This window comes from Rousettus aegyptiacus, unplaced genomic scaffold (genome assembly GCF_014176215.1).
Source record: "Rousettus aegyptiacus isolate mRouAeg1 unplaced genomic scaffold, mRouAeg1.p scaffold_m13_p_11, whole genome shotgun sequence".
Classification (NCBI taxonomy): domain Eukaryota; kingdom Metazoa; phylum Chordata; class Mammalia; order Chiroptera; family Pteropodidae; genus Rousettus; species Rousettus aegyptiacus.
In genome coordinates, this window is record NW_023416286.1 from 43,035,132 (window position 1) to 43,057,620 (window position 22,489).

General features: G+C 33.8%; 1 protein-coding gene across 2 annotated transcripts in view; it reads left to right on the plus strand.

Annotated features, from left to right (window-relative positions):
- ADAM9 (ADAM metallopeptidase domain 9) overlaps positions 1-22,489 on the plus strand; it is a 95,634-nt gene that overhangs the window by 56,133 nt on the left and 17,012 nt on the right. Inside the window, exons 15-17 of one of the 2 annotated variants that reach the window (XM_016127383.2) lie at positions 1,989-2,094; positions 5,568-5,751; positions 18,125-18,268. In XM_016127383.2, the coding sequence (XP_015982869.1) occupies positions 1,989-2,094; positions 5,568-5,751; positions 18,125-18,247 (413 nt within the window). In that variant the 3' untranslated portion in view covers positions 18,248-18,268. Of the gene's footprint in view, positions 1-1,988; positions 2,095-5,567; positions 5,752-18,124; positions 18,269-22,177; positions 22,259-22,489 lie in introns of those variants that run through there. The other variant, XM_016127382.2, reaches the window with a different exon arrangement.

Below are 22,489 nucleotides of genomic sequence, written 5' to 3' on the forward strand. Positions count from 1 at the left end.
CACAGTAACTGCCTTCTTTGTTTGTTCATTTAAAGGCACGAGGTGTCTAAAGTGAGCAAGCTGCAAATACTGGGCCTGTCATGGTTTCATATAGAAAGGAGATCCATGAACTTAGAGATTGTGATGCTAGAGTGGGTTTGCCATTTATGACTTACTTACTCACTCAACTTTATGTTTATTCTACCATTATGCCACACATTTAATAACCATTCTTCCACATGTTCTCCAGATCTTTTGTGTGTATAAATTTGAAAATCCAGTTAGTTTTACTGATATGTAGCACACCTTCTTATGGGTCACACTTATTATATATCACTTTTAGGGGCCTGTTGAGACTTGAGTCTTGTTATAGGCCTACAAGCAAAGAGAGGTAGCAGAGGTGAGTCCTAAGGCCACTCAGCATTGTCTTGCATGGCAGTTTCCTTAAGGGTGCCACTATAATTTCCTTAGGCAATACAGGCTTAATCTTCTTGGATGGGGACAGAGGGCCTACTTCCCCTGACAAAGAAGATTCATTATAATCTAGGGGCTCAACATCAGGGTCTTCCTATACATCCCCATTCCAACTTTCAGGATCTCATTCTTTTACAATCAATGTCTTCACCTTAACTATAAACACTCTATGAGGCTGGGAGCTCATTTTGGATTGTAATTCAGCCATTTAGAGAATTTTTGGCAATCTCAGCCCTGTCATTACAGGAGATGAGTCTGTTCAGGTCACACACATAGCTTTCAGGTTATTTATGCAGTGATTGAGCTAGGAATTTGAATACCTGAATTTATCCTCTGCCCCGCCCCCCATCTTGTCTAGTGTTATAAGGAGCAATCAGCCAAACTCATTACACTAAATTTTTTTTTTGACAAAAATTCTGGATTTATTTCTTCAAAGCTAGAGTTACTGATTTTGACCAGAATTTTGACCAGACTATTCTACTCCTTATGGTAGGTTCTACTCCTATGGTAGGTAAGATAGGCAGGAGGAGAAAGACTACCAGGGATTAAATGGGACATAGTTATGTTAGGCTGTGGGATAGAGTACTAGAGATCTGTCAATCTCCTGATATATTTTGTAGAATAGTCAGGTTATTTCAGACTAAAAAAGTAATTACAGGCATTTTGATGAAGTAAATACTGTTATTTAGCAAAGATACTACCTTAATAGAAGCCTGCAAAAAGTTTAGGACTAAAGGAACCACAGTTATTTTTTTCTTTGGAGAATTTTTATAGCTATTTTCATTCTATAGAAGAGCTTTGGTAGGGATATTGCCATATGACATTTATTCCTGCAAGTATTCATTTTTCATATGACTTGATCTTCTGTCTCCTTTTTGCTCCAGCTCCTCTCACCATTTTCTTTTAAATGAAGCAATATGGTATCAGATGTGTAAGATAAGCAAATGAGTTTCCTATGTTAAATACAAAGTACAGATATTTTGACTTAAAAATATTTCCAAATAAAATATTTTTAGGAGTGTGTAATTAAGTAGGAAAAATTGAACGGTAAGCGATACATACATAAAATAGAAGAAAGCCAGGATGGATTGATACTTTATCCGCTGTCAGGGCCATTTTGTCAATCTAATTAGTAAGAATACCTATTTAAGCATCCATATATGATGAATAAAAAAAAAAAAACAACAAATAAAATGGCTGATCTGACCAGAGATGCAGTAGATATGTGTTTGAGAGCAGTGAGAATGACTGCTACCGTACTATATATCAGTTTCAATCTATTTATAGTTTCATTTTGTTTAATGACATTTCTTTTAGGGCCTGAGTGTTCAAGTCTAGGCTAACTTTTAAATACAATCGAAGCTTTATTTTTACAGTTGGTTGTTAAGTATGAAGTATGGAACAATAATGTTTTATCTGGACTGAAACTTTTTCAAAGGTATTGAGGCAGTTCAAAGTATATGGACTGTTATAGGGAATACTTTTGGTTCTGAATTAACTTGTAACTTTTTCTCTTTTTAATTTTTATGTTACAGAAGCCAAGGCTGCCCCAAGAGATTGTTTCATTGATGTGAATTCTAAAGGTGACAGATTTGGCAATTGTGGTTTTTCTGGCAATGAATACAAGAAGTGTGCCACTGGGTAAGTGCCGGTCAGGTTATAAAAGAATATGAAAGATTGTAATACCAGTCATTTCTAGGATCTTTTATAACTCCCTGTGATTGCTGACTTTCTCCCTCTTAAATATGTAACTTTTCAAACTTATAATTTTGCAACACAAAGCTTCAGAGAAACTCTGAATAGAATGATAAAATAAGTAATCTCTTTTGACTATGCCTGTCTAAAATCAAATGGTCTTGAGAATCTTACTTTGTTTATATGTGTTCTATAGTAAGAACCCCAAATAAACACTTTTCCTCCTCTTCCTTTCATTGAAAGATTATGTTGCTAAATCCATAAAGGTACAGAATTAATTCTGGACTTCATTATTTTCTTCTAGCTTTGTGTAATTTAAAAATAACAAATTAAAACCTTTTTTTTCTATAACATTGGCTTGGACAAAAATTAATATTATTAAAAACCGTAAATAAGAAAAAAAGTCATCTATAATCTCGATCATATGTATTCACTAACTTTAGTGTATTTCTTCCCTTTTTTGGTTTCTGTACACTATACATAGACACATCTGTCATCTTGCATAATTGGAAGAATTCTGTAATGCTGTGCATCTCTTCTTCCCACTCCACCTCTTACTCTGCCAGTTAAGCTAAGCAACAGTAGGGAAACAGTTCTTACTAAAAAGAGATAACAGTAGTGACCCTCATGCTGTTAAATCCATCTGACATATTTAGGTCCTCATGCTACTTGACCTTTCAGTAGCATTCAACTTAGTTGACGGTTTTCTCTTTGAAGAACCTCTTTCCTTGGCTTTCATGTAGAATGTTCTAGTATTTTTTGTGTGTTTCTGGATATTTCTTTAATGTGTTTATTTGTAGATCGTTTTTCTACCCAGCCATTAATTGCTGTGAAATGTGTCAGCTGTACTGACCTACCTGTGGCTGTCTGCCACAGGGCCTCAGCATATGCTGTTCCTTCTGCCTAGCATGCTCTCTTCTCTTCTCCATATCTCAGTTCAAGCATGAATTCTGTAAGGAAGGCTTCTTTATATGTCTCTCTTATAGATACTCTTAATACCTTTTTTGAGTCTGTATAAGACAGAGTAGATTGAGGGAGGTTAAAAAAAAACAAGGAAGTATTTCAAAAGAAGATATGAGCACTTAGCGTAATGACTAGCACATAGTAAGTGCCTATTAACTATTTGTCGAATGAATGAAAGAACAGATAATATATAGCTAATGGGTAGAAAATTAGTGTAACTGATTGATTGAACTGAGCTAAAACCTTTGGATAAGTGGATTAATGCAGACTTGGAGAGAGTTTGTTAGACATTCCTTATCCTTGTCTTTAGCCTGGTTCTGTTTCCATATTTTTATGAAAATCCTGATGAAAATATAGAAACTATACTTATAAAACATAAATTACTGGGTAGCTGGTTTGAAAAACATTTTGTTGTTTTTTATAAGACTATATAGTAAAGATAATATAATATAGTCATTAGGAATACACATTTAAAGTTAGACTACTTTGAGATTGAATCCTTCTTCAATTACTTAAGGTCTCTGAGGCTTTGGAAAAGTTGCTTCAGTTGCATACCTCATTTTTCTCTTCTGTAAAATGGGGGTAATAATGGGACCTATTTCCGAGTGTTTTGAAGACCGAATGAGTTGATTGATGGATGTTAGTATTAAGAAGAGTTCGTTGTAGGACTCAGCATCTTCATTATCATTACTATCTTTACAATAATCCTCAGCATAGAAAATATAAAACCTAGAAAAGTGTAAAGAAAGTGAACCATCTGGAGGTACTTTTTTGTGTGTGTATTTCTCATGTGTATACACATTCATAAACATATGAGCATTATATTTATATATATGTATATAAATATATACCAACACTTATGTGTGCTGAGACACCCATATGCACACATATAAACAGAATTGCGTGGTACAACTTATATTGTTTTACAAATTGATGTATTTATTTTCCGCTATATTAAGAACATTTATAGGATGTACTCAACTTCTTTTAACCATTTCCTTATATAAGAAATTTATGTTTTTTTCCTTTAATTTGCTATATTAAGTAAGGCTATGATAAATACAGTTTAGGTATTTGTTTGTTTCTTTGATTATTGCCCTAGATTTTTCTTAGTTAAAGAATATGGAGGATAGTTTTAAGGCTCTTGATAGATACTTCCTAAATGACCTTCAAAATGTTTTACTGGTTTATGCTCCCACTGCCCCCTCACCAATGCTAAAGTATTATCTTAAAAATACTTTACAGTTTTTTAAATAGTAAATAAATATTTAATTTTTGTTTTAAATAATTTGTAAGTAATTATTTATTTTTGTTGTAGGTTGTTCAAAAAATGTTTGAATGGGTATAGAGAAGATATAAATAGCTTCTACTTATATACTTCTTTTCCTCATTCCCACTCTCTTCCCCTAGTACGTGTTTCTTTTAACTTCTTGTCTTTCTTGAGCTTCTTTATGCAAAAATATCTTGTTTCTCACCCCATTTCCACCCCCCTGTTGTGCTTATTGCAGACATCATTGCGCACGTTGTGTTGTTTCATCGAAAGACCTGTCCTCTCTTTCAGTATATAGATAATGTTATCTTTTTAAACTTAAATGAAAAATATACAGAGGAGTAGAAAGAATAGTATGATGAACACTCGAATATCCTAGATTAATATGTTGTTAGTATTTTATGACATTTACTTCATCTAGACTTTGCCGAACCATTATAAATTACAGACCTTAGGACCCTTTACTGCTAAATTTTTCAGTATTCATCTCTAACATAAAAGGCTATTGACAATACAAAATTAAGTTTCCAAATGTCATGTAGTACCTAGTCAGCATTAAAATCTTTCTAATCGTCCTCAAATTTTCTGTTTTTGTTTTTTTTCCCATATAAGTACTCAGTCAAGGATTACACATTGTGCTTGTCATGTTACTTAAGTAATTTTTAATCTAAAATATTCTTCACTTAATTTTTTTCTTTTCAATGATAGAGACCTGAGGAAATGACTGGGCCAGTGGTCTTTCAGAATAGCCCATGTTCTGGATCTGTTTGATAGTTTCTTCTCAGTGTTGCTTAACTTGTGTCTCTACCCCCTAAATTTTCTATAAATCAGAGCTTAAATCTAAAGTTTAATTAGAGTCAGGTTGAACATTTTGGGGAAGAAGCATTTTATCAAGGAGACTCATAATTCTGGATTGTCTCATTATCGGTGTTACTAAGTAGTAATGACCAGATCTTGCTATTGTAAAATTATGTTTTTCCCATTGCAAGTCTCAGGTAATATGTGGAGTGGTGATGTTGTACCATATGAATATCCAGTTCCCCATCAGTTGTTCTTATACATTTTCTCTGTTGAGATTCATTTCAGCTAAATAGTAGTAAACTCTCTGTATATAAATATATAATTTTTCTTTGGTATCTACACTGGATACATTTTGTGTTTTTGCATTATTTTTCTGTCTTTATAGGAATGCTTTGTGTGGAAAGCTCCAATGTGAGAATGTACAAGACATGCCAGTATTTGGAATTGTGCCTGCCATTATTCAGACTCCCAGTGGAGGCACCAAATGTTGGGGTGTGGATTTTCAGCTAGGATCCGATGTTCCAGATCCTGGGATGGTGAATGAAGGCACAAAATGTGATGCTGGAAAGGTAATTAAAATGTTTTATATTTACAAAGTAAAATTTAAAAATTTCATTATACAAAGTAAGTGGTCGTTTTTTCCTGATTATAAAAGAAGTCTATTTATTATAGAGATTTTGGAAAATATAAAGCCACCAAGAACAAAATAAAGAATAGCTATAATTTTACTATCAAGATTTCTTCATCGGGGTCATATTTTATAACCTATGTTTTCTATGTTTTAATATACTGTGCACATTTCCCTCCCCTATTAATGTGCCATAATTTATTAGCCATTTTGCCATTATTGAGACACTTTGGTGATTTCTAGGGTATTAGTGTATGTGTGTGGGTGTGTTTGTACATTTATGTGTGTCTTTGTACTAGAGATGTCACAATGCTTGTCCTGCCCACGCTCCCTGCTATCCTGACCATGGTGTTTAGATCAGATAATGAGCCAAGAGTTAGCCAGTCCCTGACTTAATGCCAGTCGTTCTGTATGAGAGCATGAGCTAGGCTGAATTCCTTTTTCTTTTTCTTTTTCTTTTTTTTGAATATGTACTTAAAGGCAGTTAAAAGTAGGGCAGAAACTATAAGAATTCTTTGATGGATGCCATGAAATAGGAGCAGGGCTAGAAGGATTATGGCAAGCTTTAGCCATTTATAAGAGATATAAGGGAACTGGAGTGTTGAGTGAGTTGAGAAAGACAGAACATGATTGACTGATTATGTGAAACATGAAAAGACAGGTGGACCCCCAAGTTACCTCAATTTCTACCAAATTTTCAGTTCCAATTTTGTCCCCCACTTGCCACTTCCTAAGCTCAACTGCTTCACTTGTTATAAATAATGCTGAGTTAAATGGCTTTGTAAATAAAAATTTCAGAATATCCTGACTGTCTTCTGAGGTTAAACTACTATCATGATGCACATCTTTTAAGGTTTTAGATATAGTTTTGCCAAATTTCTCTTTAGAAGAGTTTTTACTAGTTTACCTTCCAACCAGTTTTCAATAAATGTTTTAATTCTCCACGTTATAGTCAAAATTAGTTTTTGTTGATTTAAAGCTTTTTATTTTATTCTTTCTTGGTTATTAGTGATATTGAATTTTTCGGTCTCTGTATATTTATTCTTTTTTTTTTGTGAGTTTCTTGTTGATGTTCTTTGTTTATTTAAAAATTGGTGTGTTTTTCTTATTGATTTTATAATGACTGGGAATGTACCTAGCCTTTTAAGATTATATATAATTTTAGCTATTGGCTTGGAGTAGAATGGTATTTTTCATTTAATGGAGTATTGTTTAATCCTAACTAATAAGAATGAAAGAATAGATTTAAAATTTTGTAAGTAGTTTTTTTCAACAGCTATTGGAATAATCATTTTTTCTTTTGACCTATTAATATGCTGGGTTATATCAATAAATTCCCTAACATTAAATTATCTTTACATTCCTGGAGCAAATGCTGGCGTTGTTGAATTTTTCTTCATTATGTTCCTAGATTCTATTTGTTGATGAATATATTTTTGTATTTCTGAAGCTGTATACTTATGACTTTTTTCGAATTTACAAAATTTTACTTATAGTCAATACTCTTAAGTCTCATAAAAACTAGCTAAGACTGAATTAAAACATAACAGGAAATTTATTGATTCAAACCACAGAGTCAAATAAAGAGATTTGAAACCCAGAATCCCAGATAATGTTCCTACAGTTCCTTTCCTGTATCTTTCATCTCTGCTTCTCCCTTTTTGGTTTCCCCTTCCCCTCAGCTTTATAACATATTCTAAGTTTAAGGTGTACAATGTGATGATTTGATACACACATATATATTGTGAAATAATTACCACAATATGGTTAGTTAACTTATCAATCGCCTCTATAAATAACAATTTTTGTGTCTATGTTCGGGGAGAACATTTAAATTTGCTCTCAGCAACTTTCAAGTGTATAACACAATAGCGTTAACTATAATTATTGCGCTGAATATTAGATACCCAGATCTTGTTTATCTTATAACTGGAAGTTTGTACTCTTTGAAAAGAAAGTGGATGGCTGCAGCGTTATAGCATCCCTGCAGGGCAGTGGTGAAAGAAAATCCTCCCCGTGGACAGAATTTCCAGCATGGCATCAGGTTGTTCTCTTGGAAGTTTACCTGGCAGGAGAAATGGCCAAACATGCTTTATAATCCAGTTTATTCCTGAAGGGGACCCATCCTCTTCTTTATTTAAAGAGTTCTGGGTCTGTTAAATGGCTCAAGTCTGGGAACTGATTGAGGGCTTCTGACTCAGGTTTTTTTTGTTTTTTGTTTTGATTCAGTTTAGACTTTTGTTCATTTGACCTAGAACTTTTCTGCTTTTACAGATGTAGTGAGAATTTGTTAGTAGGCTTTTGATCCATTTTGCTTTTAGGAAAACCATCATCAACTATCTAACACTATAGGTCTATGAGAGTCAGACTATTCTGATTGCTGCTTTGATTCTGTTCTCATTGGTTTGACACTCCTGCATTGGTTTTGAAAGTTGAGGGCTGCCACTTGGCCCCTGTTAACCCCAGGATCCAAATACAATCATTGCATTTCAATTTTTTCATTCAGTGTCCACAGTTCCTACTGTAAGGTCTAGTCAACAGAGAACAGTGATCACAGAGCTCTTCAAGGGAGGCTGGGATGCCCCTCACAAATTTATTTTTCACAGTCATGGTGAAAAGTGTGTCTTTTGAACTCTCTGAGTGAGTAAGTCTTAAACAGCAAACCTACTCTAACATATCATTTTCCTTTGAATGATTTTTTTACCCTAAACCAGAGGCAGGTCCAGCATTTCCAACTCACTCACTGTGGGCTACCTTTTGATCTACTTTTTATCCTGTTATAGCTCTTTCTAAATCACTTACCTGCAACATTAAATACAGAATCTCCACCTAGTGAGTCCATGTCAGTCAATTAGGCCTGATCCAACTTTATGTTCTTTCCACCATTATCCCACATCCTTAATTCCCATACTCATTCCCTAGATTTCTGTCTGTATAAATTAGAAAAATCAAGTAGTTCTCTTGGTTTGTAGCATACCTCCTCACTTGGGTCCCACTTTGTACCTCACCTGTAGGGACCTGCTGGGACTTGAGTCTAGTTATAGGTCTAGAAGCAAAGAGGAGTGGTGGGGGCGGTTCCTGAAGAAAATCAACATTGTCCTGCAGGGCAGCTTCCTCAAATGAGGCTATTAAAATTCCTTTAGGCAATGAAGCACTAATCCCTTTTCTTGGGAGCAGAAAGGTCTCTATTGAGGGTAAAGAGACTACTTCCACTGGCATAGGAGACTCATCAGAAATTAGGGACTCAGTGTCCTCTGCTTTGTCAAATCTTCTAACACATCCCCCTTCCAGCTTTCAGGATCTCCTCCTTTCCTAATCAATGCCCTCACTTTAAAAGTAGATATCCTGTGAGGTGGGGAGTCTGACTTGTACTGTAATCTCACCAGTTGCAAGATAAAATTCTGGATTTGACTTTTAGAGATCTTAGCCCTGCTAAAGGAGATGAGAGTCTTCTTCAGGGCACACACAGAAGCTTTTGGGTCATTTATGCCTTAATTGAGCTGGGAATTCTGATTTCTGAGCTCATTCTTTTTTTTCTCCACTTTGATGATATTAGGAATAACCACTCAATCTCACATTTGTTAGTTTGACAAAAATGTTCAAAAGTATCATAGACACAGTTACCCAGAATCTCAATTTTGTCAGTGGTTGATTAGTAATAACCAGTGGTGATATTTTGCCTATCTCTATTGCCTTATTACGCTATGGACTATTAGTATTATTTTTACTATTGGAAATAGAGTCATTCACATCTTTAAATGTAATCAGGTAAGAGAACTAATTTCATAGACTCAGGAACCAATTCAGAGATTTCCCCCTTAAAACCTGTTTCTCTAGAACCATTTTCCGTATCAGTACCTGCATTAGAATCGTGTATCCACACTTCTTTAAAAGTGTGTGTATATGTATATGTGTATATATATAAAATTAGAAGTGTGTATACACACACACACACATACATGCATACTTCAAATGCAGATACTGATAGAGAGGGAAAGAGAGATTTTGATTTATTTTAAGTAATTGATTCACACGATGATTATGCAGGCTGACAAGACCCAATGTTTGCAGTTGACAAGCTGGAGAGACAATAATATAGTTCCAGCCTGAGTATAAAGGCTTGGGAACCAGGAGGGCTGATGGTAGTTATGGTCCGAAAGCTAGTCAGCCTAAGACCTAGGAAAAGCCTATGTTTTAGTTCAAGTCAGGGGGTAGGAAAAACCACAGTCCCAGATCAAAGACAGGCAGACAAGTGTAATTTCCTGTTATTGAGGGGAGGGTCAGCCTTTTTGTTCTATTCTAGCTATCAGCTGATTGGATAAGGCTCCAATTAGGAAACAATGTGGATTGTTTCCACATTACGGAAACAATCTACTTTACTCAATCTACTAATTTAAGTATTCAACTCAACGAAAAACACCCTCACAGAAACACTCAGAATAGTATTTGACGACATATCTGGTATCTTGTGTCCCATACCTGTTGGTACATAAATGTGATTATCACATTCAAGTATTACAAATCAATGAAGTTCAAAGTAAAAGTATTGATTGGAAAAAGCATCCAGAAAAGATGGTGGTTTGTAATATTCATTTGTCTTCTTTGTCTGCAAAATACTCTAAAGAGTATAGAGGAATAAATAGGGAATAAATCTCAAAGAATGAAATGTATGAGATCTCATCAGTAGATAACAGATTTCCCCAAGTTTTGAAAAACTAAAAGATGACAAAAAGTAGTTAGATTAGTAGAACCTACAGCTTACAGTGCAACCTAAGTGCAATGTAGGATGTGAACAAGAGGACTATATTTTAGCCTGGCAGAACCCTAAACAAATTGGTGAGTTGAAAATAGTGGTTATTACTGAGAGTAAGGTGAAACATGAAGCTGAAAATGAAATTACTTTTAGTTGGCTAATGGAGAGGCTAGCTCTTTCTCTCGTCTGTTCTGTTTCTTTTATCCTGTCAACAAAGCATCCGCGACCATTTGCCTAGTCCTATAGGTTGTAGATGAAAAGATAAGAATTTTGATGTTATGTTTGGTCATCCTCGTGTGAAATACCCGTCTCCCTAGCCTAACCCTTGTACACTGTTCCCCTTCATGCATACATAACTGAACTATAGATGGATTGTTACATAATGTTAGACACTTCTTTAAGGAAGATTAAAGAAAAGACTAAGACAGAAAAAAGAAAATATAAAAGCCTTCGAGGATCAATTAAATATTTTAAAATTCAACTAATTTAACTTTCTAATTTAGAGAAAGAAAACAGCGAAAGTAGACAATTGTGAAATTTAACAGTATTTGTGAAGAAAATTCCTAGTAACTTCCAGAGACAAAACAAACTCTCAAAATAGATAATATATAGAAGAATGAGATTGGGAACCAAATTCTAGAATATAAGAGAACAACTTTAATTTTTCTGAAAGATTCTCAGCCTAGAATTCTGTACATGGCCAAAGTATCAATCAAGTGAGAGGGCACGATAAAAACATTTTAGAGATTCAGAGGATCAGAAAATTTATCTTTTATTTATTCTTTCTTAGGAAATCATCTAACTGTAATGTTCCAGCACATGAAGAAGTAAACCAAAAAGAGAAAGAATTATAATCTAGGTTGTAGAAGTATGTCAAAGAGAAATGCTAAAATAACAGCTATGTACCAGACCAGAAGAATAATTAATTGAGATTGGAGTAAGGGGACCACTTAGGCAAGTTTCTAGAGAAAGAAGGAACTTGAAAGAAGAAATGTCATTATAGCTTTTTTTTTTTTTTATGGGTTAAATACTGATGTGACACAGGCCAATTGTGTAAGAAGAAAGACAATTATTGGGTGCAATAAAAACAAAAGCTATATAAGAAAGAAAATATGCTCATAATACTTAGCTTTGAAATCAAAAGTGCTTTGTCTTAATTGTTGACAAGAGATACATATTCCCTATATAATTGTTTTCTCACAGAGGAAGTTCTATTAAAATAACATTCCAGGGTTTTTGAGTGATGTCAGCAACATGGCTGAATAAGAGATCCCTCATTTGTATCCTTCCAAAAATAATAATTTAGCATTTATCCATGGACAGAAGTGCCTTTATGGGAGCTGTGGGACATGGGAGGAGTCTTGTCTTGTATGTCAGGTAATAGGCATAGAGACCTTAGTCCTGGATGTGGACCTTGCAGTGGCCTTGCCTGGCTCCAGCCCTTTCAGTTCGCAGTCTGGAAGCCCCTAAAAAAACAACAGCACAGACAATCACCCATGGATAAGAGAGCCTTTGCAGAAGTCCAGATTTCTAGTGGAGAAGTTCGAGCACAGTGTTGAATCAAAAAAAAAAAAAATGAATTGGATGCATTGGGGAAGGTAAGAGGAACAGTGTGACTCTACCTGCATCACTCTTTACCCAACACAGCACAGCTTAGGGCCAGGAGAGATCTTTTCAGCTTGTGAATACTCCTACGGGGGAAACGAGAAGGATGAGTGAGCACCTGGCTTCCCCAGCTATGCAGGCCCCTTTCTCTCTCACCCTAACCAAAGTACTGACTTGTCAGCTATGTTACTGAAGGATGAGAAGAGGCTGGAAGAGGGGCACAGACCTTTGGAAGACATTAAAAGGATGCAGATCCTCCTGTGTAGTAGAAGACACCATCAAGAAGCCTATCCACAAGTGGCTGGGGATGCCTTGCATTTAGATTCCTCCAAGTGGCCCATGGGCACCCCTAGCACTCTGTGTACCTTAACGAGACACCCCTTCATCTTTTGGCCAACACCCCACATGCCCTATTAACAATGGTGGTGAGAGGGGGCTTTTTCAGACAGCTAGTGAGCCTGAGTAGAGAGCCAGCCAGAACCCGTGGACCAGAGAGAGACCACAAACTTGAGCTTTAGCATCACTCTTGGGAAAACAAAAAGGAGGTTTTAAACACTTGGCTTGGTGTTGTAGAGTCAAGAGGAGACAATAAGCTTAAGAATTCTGGCACAAGAGGGAGCAAGAATTGTGGAGCAGGCATATCCATAGAAAGTCTGAGAAAGCCTCAGAATCCCTAGTTGAGCTGAGGGAAGGTATTTCTCTCATGAAGGCAGTAAGACCTGGAGGAGTTGTCTGCTACTTCAAATGTGAATACAGCAATCCAAAACTTCAAAAATGTGGAAAATCAAGGAAATATGACACTACCAAAGGATCACAGTAATCTTTCAGTAACATGAGAATCTGTGATTTACTAATAAAGAACTCAAATAGTTCTTCTAAGGAAGCCTAATGAGCTGTAAGAAAATATAGAAAGGCAATTTAACAAGATCAGGAAAACAATACATGAACAAAATGTGAAATTTAACACAAAGACAAATCATGAGAAAGAACCAAATAGAAGTTCTGGAGCTGAGTAATACAATCAATGTAATGAAAAATAAAATAGCATCAACATCAGAATGGATGAAGCAAAAATAAATAAATGAATGAATAATCTGAGTTGGAAGACAAGGACTTTGAATGTATCCATTCAGGTGAAAAGAAAAAAAGAAGAATAAAAAAGGGTGAAGAAGGCTGATGTAACCTTTGGTATAACACCAAAAGAAACAATTTGTGAGTTACAGAAGAAGAGGGGAAAAGGGCAGCAAGCTTATTTAAAGAAATAATAGCTGAGAGGTTCCCAAAGCTGAGGAGAGAATTGGATATTCAAGTTTATGAAGCAAATGGGTCACCAAACAAGCTCAATTTAAAGAGAGCATCTCCAAGACACATTATGACAAATCTGTCAGAAATTAGAGAATCAAAAGCAGCAAGAGAAAATATGCTTGTAATTTTCAAGGGAACCCACACAAGTCTACCAATGGATTTCTCAGCAGAGATCTTATAGTTAGAACAGAATGGGATGATATATTCAAAATAATGAAAGAAAAAATAAAAGCCAACCAAGAATACTCTATTTGGCAAAGTTGTTCTTCAGAAATGAAGGACAGGGAAAGACATTCCTAGAAAAACAAAAGCTGAGGTTGTTTATCTCCATTAGATCTACCTTACAAGATGTGCTGAAAGGAGTTCTTTAAGTCGAAATGAAAGGACGCTAATTAGTAACATGAAAACATGAGAACATACAACATACTGGTAAAGGTAAATATATAGTCAAATTCAGAATACTTTCATACTGTAATATGGTGTTGTGTAAACCATTTTAGTATAAGGTTAAAGGACAAGAGTAATAAAAACTAAACTTAAATAATTTGTTAGCGAATATACGTTGAAGATAATTGTGACATCAAAAGCATAAAAAGGGAGGAGTAAAAGGGTAGAGCTTTGTGTATGTTTGAGTGTACAATAGATTGTTATATCTATAAGATGTTTTATATAATTCTTATGGTAACCGTAAAGCAGACACCTACAATAGGTTTACAAAAGATGAAGAGAATCACAGAATACCACTGTGGAAAAATCACCAATTCACAAAGGAGATCATCGGGAGAGGAAGAAAGGAACAAGGGACTACAAAACTACCAGAAAACAATGAATGAGATAGCATAATAAGTCTTTACACATCAGTAATTAGAGATTAATAACAAGAGGAAAACTTGCAAGGTCACAAATATGTGGAAATGAACACACTTCTGAATAAACAATGGAATATAAAAGATATCTTTAAACGAAAAAAATGGAAACACAGTAAATCAAAACTTATGGGATGAACCAAAAGCAGTTCTATGAAAGAAGTTTATACTGATAAATGCCTACAGTAAGAAAAATGAAAGATCTCAACCTAACTTTACACCTCAAGGAAATAGAAAATGAAGAGCAAACTGAGCCCAAAGTTGGTAGAAGGAAGGAAATAACAAGGGGCAGGTAAATTAAACTGAGACCAGAAAAGCAAAAGAAAAGATAAAAAAAAGAGAACCTGGATTCTTGAAAATATAGACAAAATTGACAAACCCATAGTTAGATTAGAGAAGATGCAAATAAAATCAGAAATGAAAGAGGAGACATTACAACTGATGCCACAGAAGTACAAAGATTCATGAGACTGCTATGAAAAAGTATATGCTAAAAAATTGGATAACCTGGAATAAATGAATACATTTCTAGACATGCACAACCCACCAAGACTAAATCATGATAAAATAAGAAATCTAAACGAACCAATAACAAGTAAGGAGATTGTCTCAGTAATCAACAATCTCTCAACAAAGAAAAGCCCAGTATCAAATGGTTTAACTGGTGAATTCCACCAAAGGTTTAACAAAGAATTAATGCCAGTTCTTAAACTCTTCCAAAAATTGAAGAGAACATTTTCAGACTCATTTTATAAGACCAGCATTACCCTGATACCAAAGCCAGATAAGTACACTATAAGAAAAGAAAATTACAGTATCCCTGATGAATATAGATGCATAAATTCTCAACAAAATATTAGCAAACCAAATTGAACAGCACATTAACAAGATCTTACACCAGGATCAAGTCTTATTTTCCCTGGAATGTAAGGATGGTTCAATATAAGCAAATCTATGATACACCATATTAGTTGAATGAAAGAAAATCATATGATTTTTTCAATAGAAGCAGAAAAGGCACTTGAGAAAATATGACATCTGTTTATGATACAAACTTCTTAACAAATTGGACATATAAGGGATGTACCTGTACACAAGAAAGGCCATATCTGAAAAGCCCACAACTTATATCATACTAAACAGTGAAAGTTGAAAGCTTTTCCTTTAAGATTAGAAACAATACAAGTGTGCCCAATCTTACCACTCTTATTTAATGTAGGACTTTAAGTTGTAGCCAGAGCATTCAGACTAGGAAGAAGAAATTAAAGGCATCGAAAGTGTAACAAAAAAAATAACATGGTCTTTATTTGCAAATGATATGATCTTTTATATGGAAAAGTCCTATAGACTCCACCAAAAAATGTTGGAACTAATAACAAATTGGGGAAAGTTGTGGGATAGAAGATTAACATATAGAAATAATTTGCTTGTGTATACACTAATAATATACTACATGAATAATAAGAAAAACCACACCATTCACAATAGCATCAAAAAATGAAATATTTATGAATAAATTTAACCAAGGAGGTGAAAGATCTGTCAACTGAACACTACAAGACTTTGATAAAAGAAGTTGGAGAAGACACAAAAATAGGCATACCTCATTTTATTGTACTTTGCTTAATTGCACTTTGCAGATACTGGTTTGTTTTTTTTTTTAAATGCAAATTGAAGGTTCATGGCTCAAAGTTGAGCCAGTCTTCTGGCACCATTTTTTTTCAACATACTTTGATGATAGTTAGCATTTTTTAACACTAAAGTAATTTTAAATTAAAATTTGCCCTTTTTTAGACATAATTCTATTACACACTTAATAGACTACAATATAGTATAAACATACCCTTTTATTTGTACTGGGAAACCAAAAATTCATGTAAGCGGCTTTATTGCAATATTCACTTTATTGTGGTGGTCTTGAATTGAACCTGCATATCTCTGAGGTATGCCTGTAAATGGAAAGATATCCTGTGTTCATGGGTTGGAAGAATTAATACTGTTAACATTTGCATACCGCCCAAAGCTATACATAGATACATTGCAATCCCTATCAAAATTTCACTTGCATTTTTTTACAGAAATAGAACAAATAATCTTAAAATTTGTATGAGATCATAAGGACCATGAAAATAGACACATACACCCACAGGATAGAATAGCCCAGAAACAACCACCCACATATATGGTCAATTGATATTCGACAAGGGAACCAAGAATTTGGAACGGGAAAAGGATCATCTCTTCAATAAGTAATATTGAGAAAAGGGGATATTCACGTGCTATTAAGTATTTTAATGATTCTGGACCCCTGTCTTTTTACCACTCACAAAAATTAACTTAAAATGTATTATGACTTAGATATAAGACCTGAAACTATAAAACTCCTAGAAGAAAACATAGGGAAAAAGCTCCTTAACATTGTTCTTCACAGTGCTTTTTTTGATATATCAAAAGCACAAGCATCAAAAGCAAAAATAATTAAGTGGGATTATATCAAACTAGAAAGCCTCTGTACCACTGTAAAAGAAAAAATGAGCATAATGAAAAGGTAACCTATAGAATGGGAGAAAATATTTGCAAATCATGTAATTGATAAGGGATTAATATCCAAGATATGCAAAGCACTCATACAATTCAATAGAAAGAAACAATCTGATTAAAAAGTGGGCAGAGAACCTGAATGATATTTTTCCAAAGAAGGCAGCAAATGGTCATCAGACACATGAAAAAATGCTCAAGATCACTAATCATTGGAGAAGTACAAATCAAAATCACAAAGAGATGTCACCTCATTCCTATTACATAAGTTATCATAAAAAAAGACAAGACATGACAAGTGTTCCTGAGGTTGTGGAGATAATGAAACCCTTATGGACTGTTGGTGGGAATGTAAATTGGTACAGCCACTGTGGAAAATGGTATGATGTTTTCTCAAAAAATTAAAAATAGATCTACCATATGATCCAGCAATTCCACTTCTGGATATATATCCAAAGGAAATGAAAACAAGATCTCGAGTAAATATCTGCACTCCCATGTACATTGCAGCATGATTATAGTAGCCAAGATATGGAATCAATCTAAGTATCTATCAATGGATGAATGAATAAAGAAAATGTATATACATATAGTGGAATATTATTCATTCATGAGAAAGAAGGAAATCTTGCCATTTGAGACAGCATGGATGGACCTTGAGGACATTTTGCTAAGAAAAATAAGTCAGACAGAGAAAGACAAATACTGTATGATCTTACTTGTATGTGGAATCTAAAAAGCTGAACTCATAAAAACAAAGTAGAGTTGTGGTTGCCAGGGCCTGGGGTGGGGTGGGGTGGTGGAAATAGAATAACAAGTGTTCATGAAGATGTTGGTCAAAGGGTACAAACTTCCGGTTATAGATGAATAAGTTCTGAGTAATATTTAGCACGGTGATTATAGTTAATATTATATACTCGAAAATATTAAGAGTAGATTTTAAATGTTCTCACTACAAAAAAGAAATGATAATTATGTTGAATGGTGGTGATGGTACCTAAGCCTACTATGGTAATCATTTCACAGAATATAAATTTATCAAATCACCATGTTGTGTATCTTAAATTATACAATGTTAGACATCAATTGTATCTCAGTAAAGCTGGAAAAAAATAAGTAACACTCCCAGCCTCAGTGTGTTCCTCCTTCACTTTCTCCAAGGGACACAAAGTGACTGATGCAGCTGATAAGTTTGGGAGAAGACACTGGGCATGGGTGGCTCAGTCCCTTCTGTCTTCTCTTTTCAGATCTACCTGCCTGCAGAGAGGGCGTGTTCTGGTCTGCTCTCTCAACCATGCAGTAAATTTAGCAGGGCAGGCTCTGCTTCTGTGGGGGGAGGACTGTGGTTGTCCAGAGCAGCCTGTGACTAGGCAGGTAAGTTTGATTTTGGGGTGCAGTATTAGGAAGCCCATTTCATTGTTTACTTAAGTCATGTTAACTGTTTATTGATAATATAGATAATTTATCTCCAATTGTCAGCCTCCCCATCTTTTGTCACCTGGTTCTGAATTTGCTCAGATATTAGAGGCATAAGTGGTTAATATCCCAATATTATGGTGTAAATATTAAGTAATATTTAGTTTGAGAAGGTGAAGGAGGGACATTTGGATTTGTGTTAGAAAGCAAAATTCTTCTTTATCATAAATAATGTTAATTGATGATGTCTAAAATAGATAAATCAAGAAATAGGATACAATTTAAAATAGGAAGGTAATTACCAGAATGGTGGTTACCTCTGTAGACTGCTAGACTTGCTGACTAGATAGAAATGGGTCATAGAGTTATTTCATCATAAGCACTTTTAGCGCTATTTTATTTTTAACCATGTGCATGTATTATTTTGTTTTAAAAGATAAAAGGAAAAAAATGAAAGTCAACTGGTCTGTTCTTTAGAAATGATTTTGGAAGTGTTCTGTCATCTTGACTGGGACTAGTACAGCATTGACATTCAGAGACTTTTATTGACATTCACAGGCTGAGTAATCTACAGTGGGAAGAATTCATGACAGTGGTGATACTGGAATGCATGTTTACTTCAAAATTTATGTATTGCCAAAATTATGAGATTTTTCTCTGAAACTCTTGATATAACACAAAAGCAGTGCTGATTGCCTGGTTTGAAAATAACCAACAAAATATGCCTTTTTGTTTTCCTGAAATGTGATGTAAGATATTTATTGACTTTCTGACTATGAACATGACTCTTCTTTGGAAATTAGGAATGCTTAAGGTTTGGTGCTGGGTTTAGTATCTTTGGTCGTTTCTAGGAATGAAACATCCATGTTTAATGAGTTGACTTGTATGTTTATTTTTTGATAAATGTTTTGAGTGCATTTGAAGATAGTGTATTCTCGCTTAAAATGTACAGTGTTTGATAATTGTTTATTCAGATCTTTTACATTCTTATGTTATCTGCAGTTTATCTTTGTAGTAGCAATGAACACTCATCTACATTTAGTCTCACCTATTTTTGTTGAGTACTTCTCTGGGTTAGATTTCTAGTAGATTTTTTAATTGAAGGGATATATACATTTAAAATCTTAGACACTGTTAATTTATTTTTCAATGAGGTAGTAACAGTTTACATTCCACTAATTGTATGTGAGGGTGTTTTATATTCTCCCACACTCTCGCTGTTATATGTTATCAATCTCTTTAATTTTTGACATCCTGATTAAGATTCACAAAGCCTCATTATTATTATTATTGCATTTCTCTTCTTGTGCATCTTTTTATATCTCTATTAGCGCTGTGTATTTTTTCTGTTAAGTCCATATTCATATCTTACTATTTTTTGTTGAGTTGTCACTTTATTATTGATTTTGATGGCTCCTCGTATATAAAGAATATTAACTCAGTTATGTCATAAATGTTTTTTAGTTTGTCATTTGTCTTTGCCATAAAGAAATGTTAAAGTATCTTTCGGTTTTGTCTGTTTTGTTTTCATGTCATGCTCAGGAAAGCTTTTTGTATACCAATATAATATAAATATGTTTTCATTTCGTATTTTTATCATTTGGTTGGGCTTTTGCTTTTATTGGCACAGCTTGATTTATTAACATTTCATTTTATTTCTGTGATCTTAGCTGTTTTTAAATGTTTTAAAATGTTCCTACTTTATTTTCCTCTCTTGCTGGATTGCACAAATTGTATGTTTGTGGTATGTGCGTGTATGTGTGCATGTGTGTATGTATGAGTTCAGTTTGGCAGTTATATATCTTTTTCCTTCTATTATACTACTTATTTTATAGCAAGAAAAACACATTTTTATATTTTCTCCATCAGCTTTAAGAATAAAAATAGTGTCTACTGATTTTCCCATGTAAGATGTATCACAATTACTTTCAAACCCTCATATGCTTTCTTTTTGTTGGAAAAAATATTGACTTTAAACTCCAGGTTAATACTAACATGCCTAGATATAAGTCCTTTTAACTTTGGATTTTATCTTACTATGCCAACAACATTTGTGCACAAGAAAAATGACAAATGCTTAGTATGTGTACTTATACTGATACACTGATGGAACCAAACAGCAAACATTTTGTATAGGTGTAAAATAGGATTGGTTGGATCCTTTCATTTACGGCCTCTACTAAAGGCTGGACTCTGGCACTTTGAGCAGGCTGACAATCTAGCACAACTTCAGACCTATATTCTTTATATATTTACTCAACATTTATTTAAGGGGGAAACATCTTATGGTCGTAGGTAGTTCATCTTTGGTTTCAAACTTATATCCTAAAATCAGTAAATGAGAAATTCTGTAGTTATCTTCATCTGCCCTCCTTCTTGTGTGGTTATTGTTGGTGGTGGGGGAGATGGGTGAGTGGTGTTAGAGAAGATCTTACTTTACCACTCCAAGCAGCTTATCAGTGTTTTTTCCAATTTGGTTCTACCCATCCCACAGAGTAAAACACTGCCAGTCAGAACACACTTTTCAACTGAGAATTTGGCATTTTTCTGCTCTCTAAAGTAAATCTCTTGGAAAGTAACACATATTATCTTATTTCTGTGTTCTTATTTAATGTTTGAAGTGTTCACTATAAATCTGTATTAAGAGAAATGTCTTCTTTTAGCTGAATAGGGCAGCTGCTGGTAACTATTTTCTCCAAAAAACCTTATGGATATATAAAAAAAAAGTATTTCGAAATTTTTATCTAGGAGAAATTAGTGGGTAGAGGACAGATGAGGAGTGACATTACTTGCAATCTTATGTACGTTAAAAAAATTTTATCATATGAATATATTTTTAATTTAAAAACTAATTGAAATTATTAGAGTAAACATAATGAGGGAATCCTCTGACTCTATAATTCTTTTGAAACCTATGTACTTTTTGAACAGTAAATCTATCTATTGATATTTCATTGTTCTCTGATTACTCTTTATATTTTTGGAACATTTAAACATTCTGATTTTATATAGCTGGTTACCTAATAATATTTTAAAATAGCACTCTAATCTTTAAAAAAGGTTAGTCTTTTTTTTTCTAACCTCACAAAAGAGCAATTTTAAAAAAAATAAAGATGTCAATTTTTTAGAAAACTGAAAAGTTTCTAGTAAGGTTTTAGCTGATTTCATTTAGGTCTTTAGTTTAATGTTTTTCACTGATTATGAGACTTTTTATAACTTTTTCAATATTTAGGACTAATTTCTGTTTTATATCTTATTGCATGAACTAAAATTTCTAGAACTATATAAGATAATAACGATTTATTTTCAATAGTGCTTTTAATAGAAATGCCTATATTGTTTCATAATTAATTAGGATACTGACAGATAGGTTTTGTCTTATCAACAAAATATTCTTCTTTTATTTTTGAAAGTATTTTAACAATTAAAATGAGTTTCAAATTTTATCAAATGCTATTTCAATATCTGTTTTAATAATGACAATTTATGTGAGGTATTATAGTAATAGATTTCCTCTCTTTGAGCCTTTCTTATATAGTAGTAGGATCATTTTCATCTGGCTACTTTTGATTTGAAAAAATCCATTTGTGAATATTTTACTTAGGATTTTCCCATCTATATTTATATGGAAGGATAGATTATAGTTTTATCATTGTTTTTGGCCTTTCTATCACCTTTGTCCTTTTTGATAAATTAGTTTGATGTCGATTAATTTGACTTATTTTTCTACATTTTCAAATATATGATATGGGAATTAACTATTCCTTAAAAGTTTTAAAGAGTTCACTAAATGAAATAATCTATGCCCAGGTCTTTTTTTTCTGGCTAGTTTATTAATGTGTCCAATTTTTCTTCACTCATTACTTCATTTTTTTTTTTTTCAGATCTGTAGAAACTTCCAATGTGTAAATGCTTCTATTCTGAATTATGATTGTGATACTCAGAAAAAGTGTCATGGACATGGGGTAGGTAATATCCTCTTTTGGATTGTTCATGGAAGTAGTGCCGAATAATGAGGATCCCTAGTTTAAGGGTTAAGTGAGACTTCCCAAGATTTTTAAATTTTTATACATTGGGGAATTTAGATACCTGATAAATTTTTTATTTTTAAGAAGAATGTCTACGGATTTGCATAAATTTTTTTCTCTTGGTTTCAAGTTCATGATTTAGGGCAACATTCACAATTAACGAAAGTG